At 42.9% G+C, this 20,832-nt stretch overlaps 1 protein-coding gene across 2 annotated transcripts in view; it reads left to right on the top strand.

The window, feature by feature from the left end:
* DQX1 (DEAQ-box RNA dependent ATPase 1) overlaps positions 1-20,832 on the top strand; it is a 201,648-nt gene that overhangs the window by 73,969 nt on the left and 106,847 nt on the right. The window contains exons 1-2 of one of the 2 annotated variants that reach the window (XM_029595792.1): positions 5,953-6,108; positions 18,518-18,886. In XM_029595792.1, the coding sequence (XP_029451652.1) occupies positions 18,569-18,886 (318 nt within the window). In that variant the 5' untranslated portion in view covers positions 5,953-6,108; positions 18,518-18,568. Of the gene's footprint in view, positions 1-5,952; positions 6,109-18,517; positions 18,887-20,832 lie in introns of those variants that run through there. The other variant, XM_029595785.1, reaches the window with a different exon arrangement.

The following is a 20,832-nucleotide window of genomic DNA, read 5'->3' as shown; positions in this document are numbered from 1 at the left end:
GCCATCTCTGTGCTCTCTCAGGCGCGCGCACACACACACACACACGCGCGCCGACTCTGCTCTCTCAGGCGCGCGTGCACACACACACGTGCGCCGACTCTGTGCTCTCTCAGGCACGCGCGCACACACACACGCGCGCCGACTCTGTGCTCTCTCAGTCGCGCGCGCACGTGCCGACTCTGGCTGCAGTTCAGGGCCAGCACTATCTTTTCTGCTGCCCTGTGTAATCAGTTATTGTGCTGGCCCCCCCCCCCCCCCCCAATTCATTCAATCTCTGTCCTGGGCCCATCAAATAAAGCCCAACTCCCCCCAGCAATCTGTATTTTTAAAAACCTGACAACTGCACCCCCCCCCCCCCCCCCCCCAATGGAACCCATGTTGAAGGGAAGGGTGTTAGGTATCCTAGGCAAACCTTAGAGCCTTGCTCATATGCCTCCCCCCCCCCCCCCCCCCCCCCGGCCCACACATACATGTCATGCATTTATAAGAAATTTTATTTGAAAAAAATCATTCAAAAGTACAGTCTTCTGAGGCAAAGATATCACAACATGCATATTATATTTACATGGGGCCAACTGGAAAATTCTGCAAAAAGGACACTTGGAACTCTTATGGAATTTGACTTTTTGTAATGCATGTGAGGGCATGAGCTTGTCCCTCACAATGCCATGAATGAACAGAATTACCATTACAATATAGTAAACCTCCTATACCAAAACAATACTAACTGCCAGCACTCAAACAGTAAAAACCTTATCTATGAAAAGGCAACAGTGCACATATTGCACCTGGCTCTAGAAAACCAATACAACTCCTTTTAGGAAAGCAGACCATATCTGGCTGCTATAGAAGCTACATGCCAGGAAAATACCTCACCTTGGTCACACATGCAGAACACAAACAAACCCTGACCAAATACAGAAGAAACCAGAAACCATAAATAGAAACATACAGAGAAGTCATGAACTGGAACCACCAACATGCCAGCCTCTATATGCATAGCAGCAATAGAAAAACAGGAACATTACCATTTTTCCTAAAACATAAAAATAAAATAAAATAAAATAAAAATCAAGAAATATGAAACATCAATCATAATAATAAAATAGTATTCTTAAAAATAAATATTTCAGACAGTTAATAGAATATCCAAAATTTCCCAAAAACCAATAAAACATTTCTAAACATCTGATGATTAAAATATCTAATAATTTAAAAAATATTCCAATACCCCCCTAAAATTTTTTTTTAAAACTGAAACATATAATTACACCCAATAATTAAAACTAATAAGGATTAAAAAATCTCCTGTTCTCCACACCTGGGATTTTTAGATTTCTAGTCACTCTGAGATATTTGTGGATTGGGGGAATTAGGGCTGCACAACTTCTCGCTCGCTCGCTCTCGCTCTTGCTCTCGCTCTCGCTCTTCGTGCCTGTATGTGACACACAGGCTCTCATAGGTGCACATGCACTTAGGCACTTGTGCATGCACACACACGCATATTTGCACGCGGGCTCGAACACACACATGCATGGATGGCTGCCTCCTCACGACAGGCCTTGGTGGGATGGACTCCACCACAGCCCTGCGAGCCTCCTCTTCACTTCAGGCCGTGGTGGGATTGGCTCCACTATGGCCCACAAATCTCCTCCTGACTTTGTGCTGTGGTGGGATGGGCTCTTCCAGGGCTTTCCTGTGCAGAAGCTTTGTGCACCCGCAGGAAAATTTTGTGCCGGGTGTGCACACACAAGAGGGAACAGCGAGGCCTCTTTATTTTCAGCCACTGGCGGGTTGAGCTCTGCTGGCAGCCTCGCGGCCTCATCTGCTGCCTCTGCCAACCCCCCTGGATTATGCCACCCTATGCAAATGTAAAGCGTGCACCCCCAGTCATGCCAGCCCTGCTCCAGTCCCTCTCCTTCAGTTGGGCCACCAGGTGGGATGGGATCTCCTAGCAACCACGGGCCTCTTCCATGTCTACCGCCAGTTGGGATGGGAATCCCCATCAGCCACGGGCACTTTTCTTGGCTGGGCAGGATGGGATCCCCTCCTCCCGGGCGCCCTCTACAGCCTGGCGCCAGGGGCCTTAGCCCCCCTCGCTACACCACTGAAACACCCCTATAAGGGTGCAGAGTAGGAGGAGGATGTTTCCCCTTTCTGTTCACCATATGAAAAAGAATATTCAAAGTTTGGCATTATCTCAGTAACAATGAGACAAACTGCACCCTGTACCAGGCACTCCAAAGCAATTCAAAAAACTACAAAAAAGCACACTCTGCACTTATGTAGATTGACTTGCCATCCCCAAACAGTACTAACACTCTGACCAAAAAACATCAATTACCCTTTCTATGTAAAGGTAGCACTGCAAATATTGCATGAGGCCCTAGAATACCAATGTACCTCCTACTGAGAGAACAGAAAAGAGCAGCTAGCAGTCCCTATACAAAAAAACTGCATATATATCTCACCTCAGCCACACATGCAGCACACACAGGTGTCCACCAAATATGGAAGTGTCCAGCAATTAGAAATATTGAAACAAAAACAGCAGTAGAAATCCCAAGAAGCCAGACTCCACATATAGTGCAACACTGGAGAACGCAAAACAGAAATGCATTTCCTCCTTTGCTGAGCAAAATGGATGGATAAGAGATGCAGATTTCCACTACAAGCATTCTTCTACCTTTTGTTGTCTCAGCATCTTATTTTTCACATTATGTTGATCCTAGTCTTTATTTTCTGCTTATTCTATGACATTGTCCAGGATCTTTTATTTTTTTGTTTCTTTTCTCTTTTTCACTTCTTCCTCTACATTTGCCTCTTAGATTGACATTTCTCTCTCATCTCCTTTCTTCATTTCTTTTTTCTGCACCTCTAGTCACTCATAGCTAGATTTCACCCTTCCTCCTTATCTTTTCAGTCCTCAGTTTCTTTACAGCTCTTACCTAACCCCATGTGTACGCGTGCGCTCTCTCTCCCCTTATATATGTGCACGCACACACACACTCTCTCTGTCTTTCATCTTCTCTCTTGTGAGAGAGCATGCGTATGTGTGTTTCGGTAGGGTCCTCCCTCTCTAGAACAGATTGACAGCAGCAGCAACTTCCTCCATGGGCTGACACAGCTCTCTTGTTTGGCTGCATGGACCTACCCCCCCCCCCCCCCCCCCCCCCCAGTGATGCTCCACCTCCTTTCTTTAGCCAGGAGGGCCCAGCTAGCACTGCAGCCTCTGGCTCTCTCTTTTAGCCGGGAATGCCCAGTCACTGCTTTTGTCACTACCTCTCTTCAGCTGGAAGGGTCCGGCCACCATTTTGCTGCCTCCTTTCATTGGCTGGGAAGGTGCGGCCACCACTATTTCAGCTTCTCTCTTCTGCTGTAAGGACCCGGACCCCACTGCAGCCTCCGGCTCTCTCTCTCTCTGGCTGGGAGAGCCTGGTCACCACTTCTCAGTCTTCTTTCTCTCCCTCTGGCCATCGCGGCTCCCCTATTCAGGTTCCTCTTTGGGGACACAGTTCAAATGTCAGCAGATTGACGCACACAGGCTATGGAGCCCTGTGCAGCTGATGTTGGAGCAGTGAGCTACAAGAGAGACGGCAACCATGGCAGCATCAGGTAAAGGCACTGCACTGCAGGGCTAGAGGAGCAGGGCATATGGACAACTAAGATGGCGACCGGAAGGGACTGCAGTTGTTAAAGTCTGGACATTTTAGCCCTACTACTGGCTTCCGGACACTCCTCCCTCTATTATCCATACTGTCTGGAGAAAATCCAGGCAGTTAGTAGCCCTGGGGTGGGGCGGGGCAGGGGTGCTCCAAGTTTCCAGAGTATGGGATAACAAATCTTGCTATTGCATAAATTCACTAATGGATTTCAGCTTGACACCCATACAACAGAAAAACATCACAGGGATGTATTTTTGCACTTAACATTTTGACCACATTTGTGTTCAGTAATTCTTCTGCTGCTGGGCATGGGTGGGAGAAATGGGCAAGCGTGACTGCCAACGGGGGAAAAAAAAAGACCACCTTCAAATACTAAAAAGATTTTCATTTCTACCGTCTGCCTTCACCTCTGATCCACAACCCATGCATAGCAGCAGTAGCATCCTCCTTCTCTTCCACTCCCCTACCCAGCATTTTCCATCCTTTTTTGCCGCCCTCCTCCCAGCTGTTCCACAATAGCATGCTTCCTCCCTGCTCTCCGCCCCCCCCCCCCCCCCCATCTTCCACTTCCTCCACCAATGACCCGATTCCTCTGATATTTTTTGTTTTGTGGTGTGGTCCCTGCTACAGCCGCTTCCGCTGGGTCTCCTATGGCACCGATGTGAGCAGTGGTAGGAAGGAGACAATGTGGCTGGATCCTCCTCCAGCGTACTCCCCTTTTTTTTCTTCTTTCTGGCCCAGACCACCTTACTGCCATTTGTCTTCGGTGGTGGCAGTGGTCCTGATACGTGGTGGCCTTTCTTCCCTGCTGCAGCCCCTTCTCCTTACTGCCCTACCTCTGCTCTCAGGGACTTAGTTCCATGCTACTTTTTTTTTTTTTTTAAATAAAAACAAAAAAAGTGAGAGCTGATAGTGGACTGGAAGAATGAGCCTCAAGGGCCATAATTTGGGACACCTTGGTCCTTGGAGCTGAACCTGGAGTTTGTAGTGAGGGAGGTCCTGTGCTTTGGGATTTATGCACATAAATCGCAAATCGTATTTGTGCTTATAAATCATATTTTGTGTGCATTAACCATGATTGATGCATGCAGAACATGGTTTATGCATGCTCTTCTTTTTTTTTTATTCTAATCATTAAGTTCATTTGCTTTTTTTTTTTTTAAACTTCTATGCATTTGCATACTATTAACTTGCTGTATTAGGAGCTAATGTTTTGTTTTTTTTTGACAAGAAAATGTGTGCTTACTTCATTAGGCCTAAGGAGAGTTGCTGTACTCTCCAGTCCCACCGTCTATCATGCAGCGAGGGGGATAGGGATTTGTGGCTAGGGTGAACTGAGCAGATCAGATTCTGATTACTTTATTGGTATCACAATATGTATGTGTTGCCAAAGTAATATAAATATTTTTAAATAAATATATATCACATGCCCTCTAAAATGTTCAGGGCAGGTTTACAAGGCCACATAAACAAAAATACTTAAAAAGAGTAATTTTTGTAACTGTGCATGTGCAAGTTTCACCAATTTTCAAAACAGGCATTTTTACATAGCGCATTGAAGAAATGACATTTGTTTCTCTTTCTCCCATGCTGCATAGCATATGGACTCTGGCTTCTTAGTATTTCTAATTCAGTTTTTGTCTGCTTATTTCTAATTCTAGTTTATAGTCACCTCTGTATTTTTTGATGGTTTGTGTTGTGCATGTGCGACTGAAGTACGGTAATTTGCTAACTTGTGTTTTTCAGTGTCGTACAGATTGTTCTTTATTCCAAATAGGTGTTTTACTACCAATAAATCTGGATTTTTCTAATAATAATTAAGATGGTTTACAGAAATTTTAGGATTGGGTACAATAATCCCCCTTACCAAAAGAGCTTATAGTCTGAAGATACTTGTGGTAACAGGAGATGAAGCGACTTGCCCACAGTTTTAAGGAGTGACAATATGGGAAGTGGTTTTCCTGGTTCTCAGTCCATTGTTTTAACCATTAGGCCACTGCTGCTTCCTGCTAAAAAGAATAGCACTGCTGTTCTAGGCCCTGGTTTAATATTTCCAGTGCTGCTTTTCAGAGGTAGGGTTGTTCTAGTTGAGTTTTGGGAGTTAGTGCTGTTTTGGTATGGAAGGTTTGCTATCCAGATTCTGTCTTTTTTTTTTTTCCCTGCAGGGTTTTGTTACATCACAAAGTGCCTGGTAATAGAGGGAATTTGTGTCACTGCCATTGAGGTGATAAAATCATTTTGAAAAATATTTGTACAGTGAGTTTTAAGGGGAAACATCCTGGTTCAGCCTGGCCAGCCGTTTCAGAAACTTCCTTCAGCTAATGCAATATGGATTTTTTAAAATTTTATAAATGTTTTTTTTTACAATCTACCCCCAAAAATCACAGATGACACAGTCATCCAACATTGACAAAGACCAGGGGAGACACAATGAAGTTACTAGGTAATACATTTAAAACTAATAAGAGAAAATCATTTTTTATTCAATACATAATCTCTGGAATTCGTTGCTAGAGGATGTGATGTAAGCTATTAGCATAGCTATGATTAAAAAAGGTTTGGACAAATTCCTGGAGGAAACGTCCATTAAGCATTAAGGTAGAGTTGCAGAAATCTACTTCTTATTCTTGGGATAAGCAGCTTGGAATTTCTCTACCTCTTGGGAACCTGCCAGGTATCTGTGCCCAGGCTTGGCTACTGTTGGAAACAGGATACTGGGCTTGATGGACTTTTGGTCTGACCCAATATGGCAAGTCTTATTCTTTTATGTCATGATTTCTGAAACATTCTTGTATTATGTGTGTGTGTGTGTGTGTGTAAAATATATAAACTTTTTAATATTTTCAAAAGTAATTCTTTTTAAAAAATGTTTTATGCAAAGTCTGTAGGTACTTTTGAATGTACTTTTCGTTTGCACTGTCCATATTTACCCACATAAACATCTTTTGAAAATTGTCTTCCTTATATCCAATTTTGTGATTTTTACCAGATTGTTTTGGAAGGATAGTAGTAGGGTCATCATGATTGTTGGGATTATCAGAATCTGAGGGGGAGGATGTAGCAGGCCTATGGGCCTGAAAATTAATTTGGATCACAGAGCTGAAGGTTTGTTCAGGGTGCCTACATCCTTGTACCTACACCAATGAGAAGAGGGAGACATGAAGTATGCGGCAGGGTTCAAAGACTAGTAAAAGTTTGATTTTTCAGATATTGTAAAGCTGATATTGGAGTGAGGAAGATAGGGAACCGATATTGCTTGTTAGATCCAGGCTTTTGTGACAGCTTTTGAGAAAGAGGGAAAGGTAGTGCATGATGAGAAACGCTTGAACAAAAGGGGACATAGGCTGGGGGAGAGTAACAGGAATAAAAGAACACTTTATTTTTTAGAGAAATTTAGCATAAAATTGGATTTGCCATCTGATGGAATTGCAAAGAAAACCAAGCAAACAAAAAAACAGAAGTAATGTAGTAAATGATGACAGAAAATGACCATCTAGCTCATCCATTCTACCCAGTTATTTTGTCCCCACTGTTAAGGATACATCCCAGCTGCTAGCCACAGTGACCACTGCAAGATTTTTCCTTATCCAGAACAGTCTTTCGGTCTTCCTCCTTTTATTTCACCATGTTGGGTAGAAGAACATGTAAGATCTCCACTTGTAGAGGATAAAATCCTGATTAAGAGTCTAATAAATGTGAAGATAGGAGAAAGTCAAGAATCTGGCTACTCAGTATCATCTTTAAGCAATGAGCACAACTTTCTCCTCCCCCGGGGTCTGTGAATGCTTCCTATAGAGCATCCTCGGCTGACCCAGAGAATGGAAGACCAAACTGGGGGACCTGCCACTTGGCAGTGCACAACAGTACCAATTAGCCACCAGAGCGGCCCAGGCAGCATTTAAATGGGAAAGATGCTTGGTAACAGGGAGAAACCCAAATAGAAACTGACGAAGGGGAAGGGATGTTGGAGCCTTTTTTTTTTTTTTTTTTTTTAAGGAGGAAGGAAATTGGCAAAGGGCTAAGTGGGGAGGGGTGGTAAATTTGCAGTGAAATATCAGATGTTTTGGATCAGTAGCGGTGAGGAAGTCAAGAAGGAAGTTTGTTGGGGAGGGGACATGACAGACATAATGTACAATGTCCTCAGGTTGCCCTGTGGTCACAGTCTGACAGGTTTTGATGTTGGCAGCAAGGGCCAGTACTCAAGTAGGCTATTTTAAGATGAAAGCTGATCATATTCACAGTAGAGTCCGCAACAAGGAGATGACTGGTGAGTGGATTCTTGAGCCCAAAGGGCCTGGTGAAGGGTATGGAGGCAACCTGTGTTACTGCTCACAGATCATGGGTTGAAATGAAGAAAGGTAAAAAATATATATCTATATCTATCTCTAGATATCTCTCTCTCACTCTATCTATCTATTTGTATATCTATCCACTCACACACATACAAAGAGAGAGAGAGATGAGAGTTGCGCATACTGAAGTTAAGTAGCTTGGTTGTCCTCACACACCGGGAAGGATAGCATTGGTATTTGGGATCGGGGAGGGTGCTATAGGTTTTATATCTTAAGCTGCAAGTTTTTCTTGAGGTTTCTGCGCCTAATAACCAGGCCTCGCTTGATGGCTGTGTGCTGGCTGACGGATGTTGTGTCCGGTTGGACTTGCTTAACCTGTTTTTGGGCAGTGTGACCTGGAAGGGTGCAAGAAACAACCGAGCAGAAGTGGTGGTAGCTCAGATTTAATTACATAACTTCTATTCCGTTTACCCAAAGATGAAACAGAAGGACTTTCAGGGGTATCAGAGCTAGAGATGCCCTGAATGTGGCAATCAGTGCTCTTCTGACACTGGAGTATTCATTATTATGCGGGACTGTAGGGTAATACTGTATATACAGACTTGTTAGAACATAGAAATGTACTCTCCCAGGCTAACTTGTAAGGAGGTGGTTCTGGCTATTCAGCACTGGAGGAATATGAACACTACCACCGCGCATTTCTTTCATCTGGGAAAGCACTTTTTTCCATCAATAAGCAGGACTGAATTAGCCGTGATGAGGATGATGTCATCTGGCAGCACCCAACAAACCTCTGTCTGCCTTTTGTTTTTTCCTTAAAAACTCAATACTTTTGTCTTTAAAAGTTGCCTCAGTAGCCCCCAAACAGCACTTTGCAATGCCTCTAAAAGAAGAAAAAAGGAGAAGAACTAATATGTGATGAGAAAGACAGAAAGAAAGAAAAAAAGGTGAAAGAATCCATCTGAAACTGAGAGGGGAGGAGCGGTGTGTGATCCTTGATTGGGAGACCCGCCCCCTCTGATGTCACTGAGGACTGTGACGGACGTTAAACGGCGCCAGAACACCAGGCGTCGCGCGCTGAAGGGGCGCGACAAAGGGGCACTCCCCTTTGTGCATCCCTTCATGCATCCCATAGTGTTAGCCATTCCCCATGTTCTTTTACATCCCTTGTTAACAATCCCCATATTTAAATGTTTAATGTATTTGACAAAGGTAACGCATAAGTTCCTGCAAATTTTGTTTAAATGTAAACCGATGTGATATGTAAAATCGAACACCGGTATATAAAAGTAAATAAATAAATAAATAAAAATATCATCATATTTTTTCCTCACAGTATCTAGGAACTAGTAACTAGTAACTTTGACTTATTCCTGCTTTGGTTATCTTTTGTTTACGTGAATTTGTTACTCTAGTTTTTTCCCTCTGTTAAACTGTAAACCGATCCGATATGGTAATCTACTATGAAGGTCGGTATATAAAATTGTTAAATAAATAAATAATAAATAACTAAAAATAGTGGAATCAAGGACTGTGTTTGTGGCAGGAGAATGTCATTATCGATGGGCATGAACTCTGCTACTGCTGCCTTGGACCAGGTAATGACCAGGCCAGTTGTTACAACTCTGGATGGATATCCCTGCATACCCAGAAATCCAGGGTCTGTGCAATGGAGGAACTTAGGAGCAGGAGTCCTCCTGAAGTACAGCCTTGTCTGCCTCTCCAGGAATTGAGTTGAGCAGGAACTCCTCAAACGTATCTCCCCTGTCAGCAGGACAGGTCAAATTCAATGGGTTGAGCAAGTGACAGGTATCGAAAAAGAAAAGGTGCCACTTTGCAGAGCTGTCAGTGCACAAAAAGCACAGAGTCTCAGTTGCATAAGCACAACAATCTTCGACACACTCTGTGCTTCAAATCCCAGCTCGTGCATCGCTTTGATTCTTAACACTTATACCAACAGGGCAGACTGTTCCACCCCAGAGTCATCCACCCCAGAGTCATGCTGGTTTACACAAGGTTTTAATGGGAGGCATATGATACCTCTAACCCTACCATTTACTAGAGCCCTTATGCTAACAAAATTAATGGAATAAGCTAATCCTCGAGACTCCACATCCCATTTGTTTTCTGGTACCTCTCACATCTGATCTGCCTCGTTCAAATATGAAAAGCCCAGGAGATGTTCAGGATCCCATATTGTATCAGAAGAGGATGTTCTACCTTCTACGCCAAGACAAAAGGGTACATCACCCACCAACCAAATTGCACAGTTGGTGAAGGATTTCATTACCAGTATGGTGGGCAAAGAAAAGGAGAGTGTTTTTGAACCTCACCTTTCAGTATATCTGATTTACTTCCATGAGGAGTCCCAATATCTCCATCTTGGGTAGATATTTCATCAGAACCCCTGCCAGGTGATTCTAGCCCATGGTAGTCACTTGCTGTGGAATCCAGCCAATCTAAAAATATAAACCAGGAGGAACTGTCTTCAGTCACCTACTTCATCATTGGGATCCTGGATTAGTGTTCCCTCATCTCCAGATTCTGAAGAGAGGTCAACAGGTATCCCCTCTGACCCCCTTCCAGAGTCTCCAGAACACTCTTCTTCACTAGAAGTCATTTCTGGACAGGTTGAGAAAAGCGCTTGGAGTTGAGGTGCACAAGGATAAAGATCCTCGCATAATGTCTTTGGTCATCTTCAAATTTTAGACACTCCAGTGGAGCCAGAAGCTATGCTAGGCCATGACATCCTACAAGAACTGTAAACAAGGATGTGGGACAATCCTATTTCCTGTGCCCCAGTTGCAAAGAAATTAGACCTCAAATATAGAGTGCAAAAATCCCTGGGATTTGAAATAGTGCAATTACTCATTAATCAGCTCTTTGAAAAGCAAAGAAAAGAAGAATATACTCAAATACTCTGCTGAAAAAGGATCCCAAATTATTAGACAATTTTGGTAAGAAGGTATTCTAAAACTCCATGTGAAATGCACTGATTTCTTCTCACTAGTTCTATATGGTTCAGTACTTGCAAGATCATATTTAGAAACTGAAACCTTTCCTTCTACATGGTGAAGTCCAAATTTGCATACTCTCAGCCACTCCTAAATGCTGTAGCATGTATTCAAGGTATTCAGCACCACAGTATGTACTTTGACAGTGTCCATTGGATCATGCCAAATGGTTTGGTTGGAAATGAGCAGCCTCCTCGATATTCACGACAAGTTGGCCTATGCCAGGGTAATAACCTTTTCAGTGAAAAGCTCAGAGAAACATTTGCTCAAATAAAGGAGCACATGTGGTCGTCCAGTTCCTGTTGATAGGACTGGAACAGCATCCTTATGCAAAGGACTCTTACCATTCTTTTTTAAGACATTATTTGTAGAGATACTCTCTCTGGCAATTTCAAAGATACTGGATGCATCCCCTACTTTAGCAACAGCAGTAGCTTCCAGCACACACCAGATGGTGCGGATACCATCAGTCTAAATGGCTCAAGTCCAGCCCAAGCCTGGACCTAATTTTTGACCACACTCCAAACCCATCACCAGCCCTCTACAGTAAGGGAGAGGGGCCAGAGCTTCCTGGAGAAATTACTCAAGATCACTGGGTTCTCAAGATTGTGAAGTGTGGCTACTGCTTGCATTTCTCTTGGCTTCCAGTACTGGCTTGTTGTTCAGCCTTCAGTCTGGATCCATTTCACTCAACGCAGCTGTACCTAGGAGTGGAATCTCTCCTCAAACAAATATTGATAGAGCCTGTTCCTCCACATTATCATTGCCAGGAAGCCTACTTTGATATTTTCTTATCCCCCAAAAAATCCAGGGGATTAAAACCCATCCTGGATTTAAGAATTCTAACAAGCACATCCTCTGGGAGAAATTCAAAATGAACTTTCTCCACATAATTCTTCCCTTCATCCAAAAAGAGTAGATATGCATCTAGATCTGAAGGATGCCTCATGCTCATATTCCCATTCATCCCACCCACTGGGATTACCTAGCACCATGGTGGACTCCTCCCACTATCAGTATAAAATGCTCCTCTTCGGCTTGCCAGCTGCACAGAGTATTCACCAAATGCCTAGTGGTAGTAGCAGCGCATCTATGATGACAAGGCTTCAGAGTCTTCCTATTCCTGGATGACTGGCTTATGATGTTGAACTCCCAGGAAGGTATGTTAACCTTCCTGAAAAAAATCAGTACAACTGCTTCAGTCTTTAGGATTTCTGATGAATTTCAAGAAATCTTCTGTCTGGATAGATTCTTTCTAAGCGAGAGCTTATTTTCCAACAGATTGAGCAAACATTCTCAGAAATTTGGTGTTCAACGTGTTGAACACAAATCAATAATCAGCCAGGGACATAATGATTGTTGTCAACAATAAGGAGGTGGCATTACTTGTGGTTCTACTCACCCGCCTTTGCATATGATTCCTGAAATGACACCCAATGGGTCCAACTAACTCAACCTTTGGCATTCAAAATGCAGATTTCAAAAGAAATGAAAGAGGAATTATCCTGATTGTTAGGTCCCTACAGCCCTTTGACTACCTCCTCACCAGGTAATGTTGGCAACAGATGCCTCCACAAAAGGTTAAGACTACAAATTTTAAACCCAAGGGACTTGGTCGTTAATAGAAAAGCAATTCCAAATCTACCTCTTACAATTAAGAGCAATTGGATATTCTGACAACTTTCACTCACTTCTTCCAGGGAAAGAGCATTCTCATTCAAACCTACAACCAGGTAGCCATGTTCTGCATGAAGAAACATGGAGAGACAGGGTCGTGGACTCTTTTCCAAGAACTGATAAAGATATGGGAATGGGCATGCAGTTATCAAGTAGCCTGCAAGCGACCTGCCTCCCAGGGATCTCCAATGCATTGGCAGACCACCTCAGCAGAATATTTCAACCACGTGAATGGTCTCTACAGCAATTGACAGCTGACAAACTATTCGGTTGATGGGGACTTCTAGCCATCGACCTGTTTGCATCAAAGCAAAACTGGAAATGTTTTGCTCCATTTTTTTCCCTGCAAACACAGCTCTACTCAGGATGCTCTTCTGCTTGATTGAAATGCAACTTTTGTGTGCTTTTCCACAGATACCGCTGATAACCAGAAAGGTGCAAAAAGTTGTCAAACACCTGGTCCCGACTAATCCTCATAACTCTAGCATGGCCCAGACAAGTTTGGTTCACGTATCTGGTACAGCTGTCCAGCAATCCTCCGAGCCCTGAAGCAGACCCAACATTATTGATTCAAGAAGAGGGACATCTATTTCATTTAAACCTCTCCTCCCTAGGCTTAATAACTTGTATGTTGCGTGCTCATTAATCAAGATTTCTCTACCTAAAGAGGATGAGGATATTATACTCTCTGCCAGAAAACCATCAACTAGAAGAGCCTATGGTTTTAAATGGAAAAGATTCTGCACATAGTGTCATCACAATACCTTAGATCCCAAAGACTTACTGAACTACACACTCTTTCTGTTTCAGCTCTTGCCACCTCATCTGTGAGAGTACAATTTGTGCTATAGCAACTTACCATACCCAAACTGAGGGTAAGCCAAACTCCACTCATCCCTTGGTATCCAAGTTCATGGAGGACTTATGGCATACGAAAACTCCCAGTTGTAAAACCACACCTGTACCTGGGATTTAAACGTGATTCTAGCACAACTGATGAAGCCACCATTTGAAACAATGGAGTCTGCTTTGCTCAAGTTTCTAACATGGAATGTTATATTCCTTGTAGCAGTCATGTCATCCTCAAGAGTTGACAAATTTCAGGGCTTTGTTCATTGTTCTTCTTATATGTAATTCTTCCACAATAGAGTAGTACTCTGCACTTATCCTAAGTTTCTACTAAAAGTAGGATCAGCTTTTCATATTAATCAATCTATCATATCACCATTATTCATGAGGCCACGCTGTCATGAAGGTGAAAGTTTTTTCATACCTTAAACTTTCTAAAAGGGCACTGGCTTACTACAAGAGAAGAATTCAGCCTCATCATCAGGCTTTTCTACTCTTTATCTCCTTCAATCCTAACAGACTAGGCAGAGCAGTAGCCAAACATATATAGGGCTGGATTTTAAAAGGGTTACGCGGATAAGGTACCCGTGTAACCCTTCTAAAATGGCCCTGCACGTACCGAGCCTATATTGCATAGGCTTCCGGCGCGCGCAAAGCCCCGGGACGCACGTTAGTCCCGGGGCTTTCTTGGGGTGGGCGTGTCGGGGGCGGTGCCACGGGCATGGTTTCGGCCCGGGGACATGGCCGAGGCCTCCGGACCAGTCCCCGGACCGGAACATGGTGCGCGGCAGCCGGCCCAGCGCACACAAAGTTACGCCTGCTTCGAGCAGGCGTAACTTGTGAAACAGAGGTGGTGGGGGGGGGGGGTTTAGATAGGGCCGGGGGGGTTAGGTAAGGGAAGGGAGGGGAAAGTGGGGGAGGCGGAGGGAACGGGCAGCACGCGCAGGGCTCGGTGCGTGCAAGGTGCACAAATGTGCACCCCCTTGCGTGTGCGCCGACCCCGGATTTTATAAGATACGCACATAGCCGCGCGTATCTTATAAAATCCAGTGTACTTTTGTTCGCGCGCTGTTTCTTAAAATGTACTCCATATTGTCCAACACACTAGCAGACTTCATCGCATACCACTATATTCTAGCAAGCTTACAGATCATAGATATCATCAAGGCTCTTCAAGTCTGAGCCATGGCTACTTCAGTGACTCATTCACGAGTAATGCCACCTGAAAATATCTGCAAAGCTGCAACATGGTTGCCAGATGAACTGAACCAAATTGCTGTGAACCTGGAAGAGGTAGTAGGCCATATTGACAAACTAAAGAGTAGCAAGTCACCTGGACTGGATGGTATGAACCCCCGGGTTCAGAAGGAGCTCAAAAATGAATTTTCAGATTTATTAGTTAAAATTTGTAGCATCATTAACATCCATTCATTGTACCTGAAGACTCAAGGGTGGCCAATGTAACCCCAATATTTAAAAGGGCTCCAGGGGTGATCCAGGAAACTATAGACTGGTGAGCCTGACTTCAGTGCCGGGAAAAATAATGGAAACTATTCTAAAGATCAAAATCACAGACCATATAGAAAGACATGATTTAATGGAACATAGCATGGATTTACCCAAGGGAAGTCTTGCATCACAAATCTTCTAACGAGTGTAGAGGTCTTCTGTGTTGTGAAGATTTCTTGCGGAGAATATTTGGGTTCTTTATGAGATTATGCTCAATACTTTTTGTTATAAAAGTAATCCTGCTTGTACTGAAAGTAAAAATATTGGATTCATGGATGAGAAGAAGACTCTTGTATATTGATGCTGAATGCGGCGACTGGTGTTTGCAAAGTGTTCAGCCATAAGGATTTGATAGCATGAACTCTGGATTTGTAATCTGGGGACACCTGTTTTAGTAGTGGGTGATTTGATGCTATTGGATGTAATATTTTTATGAAGATTGATGAATGTATTCACTTTTTTGGAGTTCTGGCAAATGTGATGATTTATTTTCAGTTCCACAGTTTTTTGGAATATTAATTTTGATATTCAAGAGATTGAGGTATTTCCCCTGAAGAAGCTTTAATAAGTGAAAAACACGTTGGGAAGAGTTTTTATAAAAATTGTGGATGAATGTTCTTGAATGGAGATTTTTTTTTGTGTGAGTATGTATGTGGTATGTTAGTTGTGTGATATCTGTGAGTTTGATTGTATTATTGTTTTTATAATTAAGATATGAATTATGAAATTGGTGGATACGCTGATGTGTAATAGTTTTATTATACTGGATTTAATTATTTCAATATCATTTGTTTTTTATGACTGTTTAGTTGAGGTTTTCGTGCCATTTTTTAATTTATACCTTACTGAGGCATCGGTTTAGTATTGACAAAGCAGAGTTGAGCAAACTGAGGGACTTAAACAATCCTGAAGGAGGTCACATTCGGCTGCCCAATGAGGGAAGGACAAAATGGCCACAAAGTAGAGTCTCGTGCTGTGGTGACATTGAAGCTTAAGGGGGGGAAGGAACTGCCGGAAAGTAGTGACATCATTGTAAGCATCAAATTAGTGAGTGTGTTGCAGGTAGCTTTATGGTCTGATCATATAATGACCAAAAAACAAATGATTATGGTGTCTAAGATTTAATGGCTAACAATTGTAGGTAAATCACAATCAGCAATGTGTCTTAATGCTCCTCTGACCCCCAATACAGGACCGTGCTTTGCCGAAGCTTCATCGGGAGGAACAAATCTAGGAAAAAAGTATCAAAAGGTTGTTTAAATAACATAGAATATACCGACCAAAAAGAGGCTACCGCAAAGGGTGAAACATTTAATATACATACCACATTGAAGTTAATTGCAGGATGTAAGAAAATGTCTGCAAAAAATAAATGTAACAAAATGCATAAATAGAGAAAAAAAACATTGTACATGTGACCATAGGAATATAGCCCAAGCTGAGAAACATATTGGTAAAGATAATGTCAAAATCAAGTGACGTTAAAGTACAATGCACAGAGCTAAAAACAGTCTTATTAATGTACTTGTCCCGAACAGGGGAAATTTTGTAAGAAATGATGCACTTCTCAACATAAGAGATTATTACAATGTGAAAGTCAACGTGGCTGGCGATGCAAAGTGAGAAAAGTTGGCAATGTTTGAATAAAAGGTACTGAAAGGCACCTACCGCTTTGGAAATCGAAACAATGTAAGCATTTGTAAACATAGACTTGAAACAATGTCTGGAAGAGACAAAAATAGCTCAAGATATTAAGATCAAATTCACACAGAAAAGTGAAGAGAAAATCAACCTGATGGGGGACTTAAAGAAATATGAATTGCGGCTTGAAAGTGCGGGTGTGAGAGATGACAGACAAATAAACAGGCAAGGACAAAAACTGAGCAAAGGACGCCGTGGTGATGTGGTGACGGCATGGGGGTGGGGCAGTGATGTCAGATAAAGATAGGCAGAGCACTAGAGAGAGGCAGACGGCTCAAATTCTTTATTAAGTCCAAAAGGTATGAGGGCATTAAATGTAAAAATCCAGTGCTGCTCCCGATGGGCCAGAAGTTTAGAGGAATCACCACCACATGGGCAAAGAATTTCAAATCATTGTCTGTCATCTCTCACGCCCGTGCTTTCAAGCCACAATTCGTACCCAATCAGGTTGCACTGCATACATTTTGGCTTGTTGCAGTTTCCAGTTCAGTTTTTATACTTTTTTTATAGCCACTTTATTCTGTATTTGGTGAGGTTCTGCAAGTGCGGTATTTTCTAGCTAGCGTGTAATTTGTGTGTGGGGATCTATAGCAGCCCGGCCTGTTCTGTTTTCCTAATATGGGGTGTATTGTAGAGGAGGGGGAAAGGAGTAAGAGACTTTTTCTCTCTCTTTTTTTTTTTTTATAATTTTGTTTTTACACGAGCCAAAAATATCAGTTTCAATCATATTTTGACATAATTTTTGAATATTTAAACTGAAAATCAGTTAAAATTAATATTCGAGTTGTGTGAAAGGAATTTGACAGATCAGGGTGCCGACAAGCTGGTGGCACTTAAGGATTTTTTTTCATATGTCTGTAAGGCTCAGTCACACACGTACACACACACACACGTTTAGAGAAACAAGCACCTGCTGCTGCACATTGTGAAGCACATGAACAATTCACTAGTAATATTTACAGCATTTGTAAGTCTGACTTGATTTGGTAGTTTAGGGATACATTTAATTCCTGGCTTGGACTTGTCCTGATGAGCACTAGGAGTCGTCAACACTAGTTGACTGGGGATGGCAGTATCAACTGCTATAAGTTAACTGCTGCTTGTTCAAAATGAGACATGCCATCTTGGAGATAGGATGGCACGGAAGAAAGAAAGTGTGGAAAAATCTGTGTTTTAGTGACGATAGTCTTGTTGATACTCTAATGGGAGTTCATGATGAATAACTAAGCTTTCGTATCTATTGTGGATGCAAAGAACTTGGGTCCATAAAGCATTGAAAATGAAGACGGTGAGGAGGATGCAGGTTTAAAAGGTATTATTAAATGCATTTCTGTTGCGCTCGGTTTCTCATGATGCCACCTGACTCTTATGGCATAATACCGCTTTTTAATCTGATTACTAGTCTGCTATTCTGTATTTAGAGGCTAATTTGTACATGCAGGTTTATACAGGATATGGGAAATCAGTTGTCAGATTGTATTCTGCAGAATGTTTGTGCCTTTTTTTAAGTTTTACAGACCAAAAGCTTTTAAAACCTTTATAGCCAAACATTTTGAAAGAAAGTCATGGAAGACTTATTTGCAAGCTAAAGCTGACATGTTCCTTCTGCAGCATTCTTAATCTCCTGTTCCTTTAATGGTGGTTTCCTGTTATTTGATAGATTGTCCTAAAAACACGTGAACACATCCATCCAGACAAGCTTCCATGGTGTTCTCTCTTGGGTCAGATATGCATGCTTTTAAGCTCCTTATCTTCCTTACCAGAGCTCATGCAGCACGTACCATAGCTCAACTCTCTCTTTCTCTTGTAGGTCCTGAGAACGATTTTTATGTTCCAGTAAACCTGTCAGTACGGTGGTGGTATGGAGGCTGGTACCAAGGTTGACAGCATTGATCCTGCTTCAGACTCTGTCTCCATGTCTTCGCTGAGGTCCAATGGTTTGAATACAACATTGGAAGAGGATGATGAGGAGGGTGAGGAGGGAGCAGCCCTGGACTGTGAAGGAGACCTGGAGGTGAATCCATATGATGGTCTCCCATTTTCCTCCCGTTACTATGAGCTGCTAAAACAGAGGAAGGAACTTCCTGTGTGGAGAGTCAAGTACCTCTTTATGGAGAGTTTGGAGAGCAGCAACATTGTTCTGGTCTCAGGGGATCCAGGCACTGGAAAGAGCACCCAGGTGAGGGACACAGGGAAACAGTTTGTTTTGCATGTCTTTTTGAAGCAGCCCTGTGGCTTGTTAACCGTGCTTGCTACCATGCAGAAGACCTTTTCTGAGCTTTGATTCAGCATGCTTCGGGCACACTTGTTCATGTGGCATGCAGTACTACTTGCCTTGCATGAGCTCTATTAAATATTTGTTTTGACCTTCTATAGCAGCTGCCTTGAAATTCCATAAAGCTTTTATGTTTGAAATAATGGCATGAATGGCATTGCAAACAAATGCTGGCATCTAATTGGTTCAAGCAGTATGAGAGAGAGCATTTGTAGCACCACAGCCAATTTAAACTAATTGATAGAGTCTACGGGCCTGATTTACTAAAGGTTTTCTTCCATTTTGTTTCTATGGATGGGAAACATGCACAGCACATAGGCCCCATAGTTTGTGACAGTCTTCCCAAATTGATTTCTCCAGGGAGCATTAGAGGAGAGCTGTTTGAAGAATATAAAAAAATCAGTAGGTAAATGTAAACTGAAAAATGTAATGCATGATGAGTGTTTCTACTTGTCACATGTGGTTTTGAGTTATTCTATTACATGATGGGTAGTATTCATTTAATAGTAACAGATGTGAGCAGAAATGAGATGCTCAGCTGAACAAGTGGATGTGCATTAATAGTCAAATGTTTACATACAGTATAAAACACAGGGACTAGTTGTTTTCTGTGTCACAAATATTTTTCATAACAAAGTTTGTATCTGTAGTGAATAGCAGTACAAACATGTTTCGTCTACAGAATCATTTATAGTTGTTACATAAGTGCTCAAAAATCAGGAAATTCCGATGATCTGGCAGCCTAATTCAACACCATCAAAAGTGACATCACAAAATGTTTTCTATGACAACATCTCAAAGCTTATGTGCAATACAGATGGGTTGCATTTTTAGTTTCTGTATAACACTATAACCTAGTTTATTGTTAGAGGTCAAATTGAATCTGTTATCAAATGTTTTATGCAAATTATATTAACATAGCCAAGTCAATAGAACATGTATCCTTAAATCTCAGATTTGAGTTCAATTGTCATACCTTCAAAAGGATATACCGTATTTTTCGCTCCATAAGACGCACCTGACCATAAGACGCACCTAGGATTCAGAGGGGGAAAATTTAAAAAAAAAAAATTGTGCTAAACCGGCTCTGCGTCTGGGCGTCTTATGGAGCAAATTAGGGGAGTGCATAGCTTTTTTTTTTCTCCCCATTTTGTTTTCGGGTCTGGGGAGGGCCATTTCGGTCCACTCCCCAGATCAGAAAACTTTTCTTTCTCTGGGAACCCCCAAACCCCCCCCCCCCCCCATCCCAACCCTTTAAATTAACAACCTCCACCCCCTGACCACCCAAGACCTGCCGAATTAATTTCCTGCAACCCCCCACCCTCCTGACCCCCCCCCCAAGACCTGCCGAATTAATTTCCTGCAACCCCCCACCCTCCTGACCCCCCCAAGACCTGCCAAACGTCCCTGGTGTTCCAGGAGCGGTCCGGGAACGATCTCCTGGGCGTGAGCCGTCGGCTGCCAGTAAACAAAATGGCGCCGACGGCCCTATGCCCTCACTATGTCACTGAGACCGACCGCTGCTATTGGTCGGTCTCAGTGACATAGTGAGGGCATAGGGCCGTCGGCGCCATTTTGTTTACTGGCAGCCGACGGCCCTATGCCCTCACTATGTCACTGAGACCGACCAATAGCAGCGGTCGGTCTCAGTGACATAGTGAGGGCATAGGGCCGTCGGCGCCATTTTGTTTACTGGCAGCCGACGGCCCACACCCAGGAGATCATTCCCGGACCCCCGCTGGACCACCAGGGACGTTTGGCAGGTCTTGGGGGGGGTCAGGAGGGTGGGGGGTTGCAGGAAATTAATTTGTCAGGTCTTGGGGGGGGGGTCAGGAGGGTGGGGGGTTGTA

Source organism: Rhinatrema bivittatum, chromosome 1, assembly GCF_901001135.1.
Source record: "Rhinatrema bivittatum chromosome 1, aRhiBiv1.1, whole genome shotgun sequence".
In the NCBI taxonomy this organism is placed as follows: domain Eukaryota; kingdom Metazoa; phylum Chordata; class Amphibia; order Gymnophiona; family Rhinatrematidae; genus Rhinatrema; species Rhinatrema bivittatum.
This window is presented reverse-complemented; position numbering and strand designations above follow the sequence as displayed.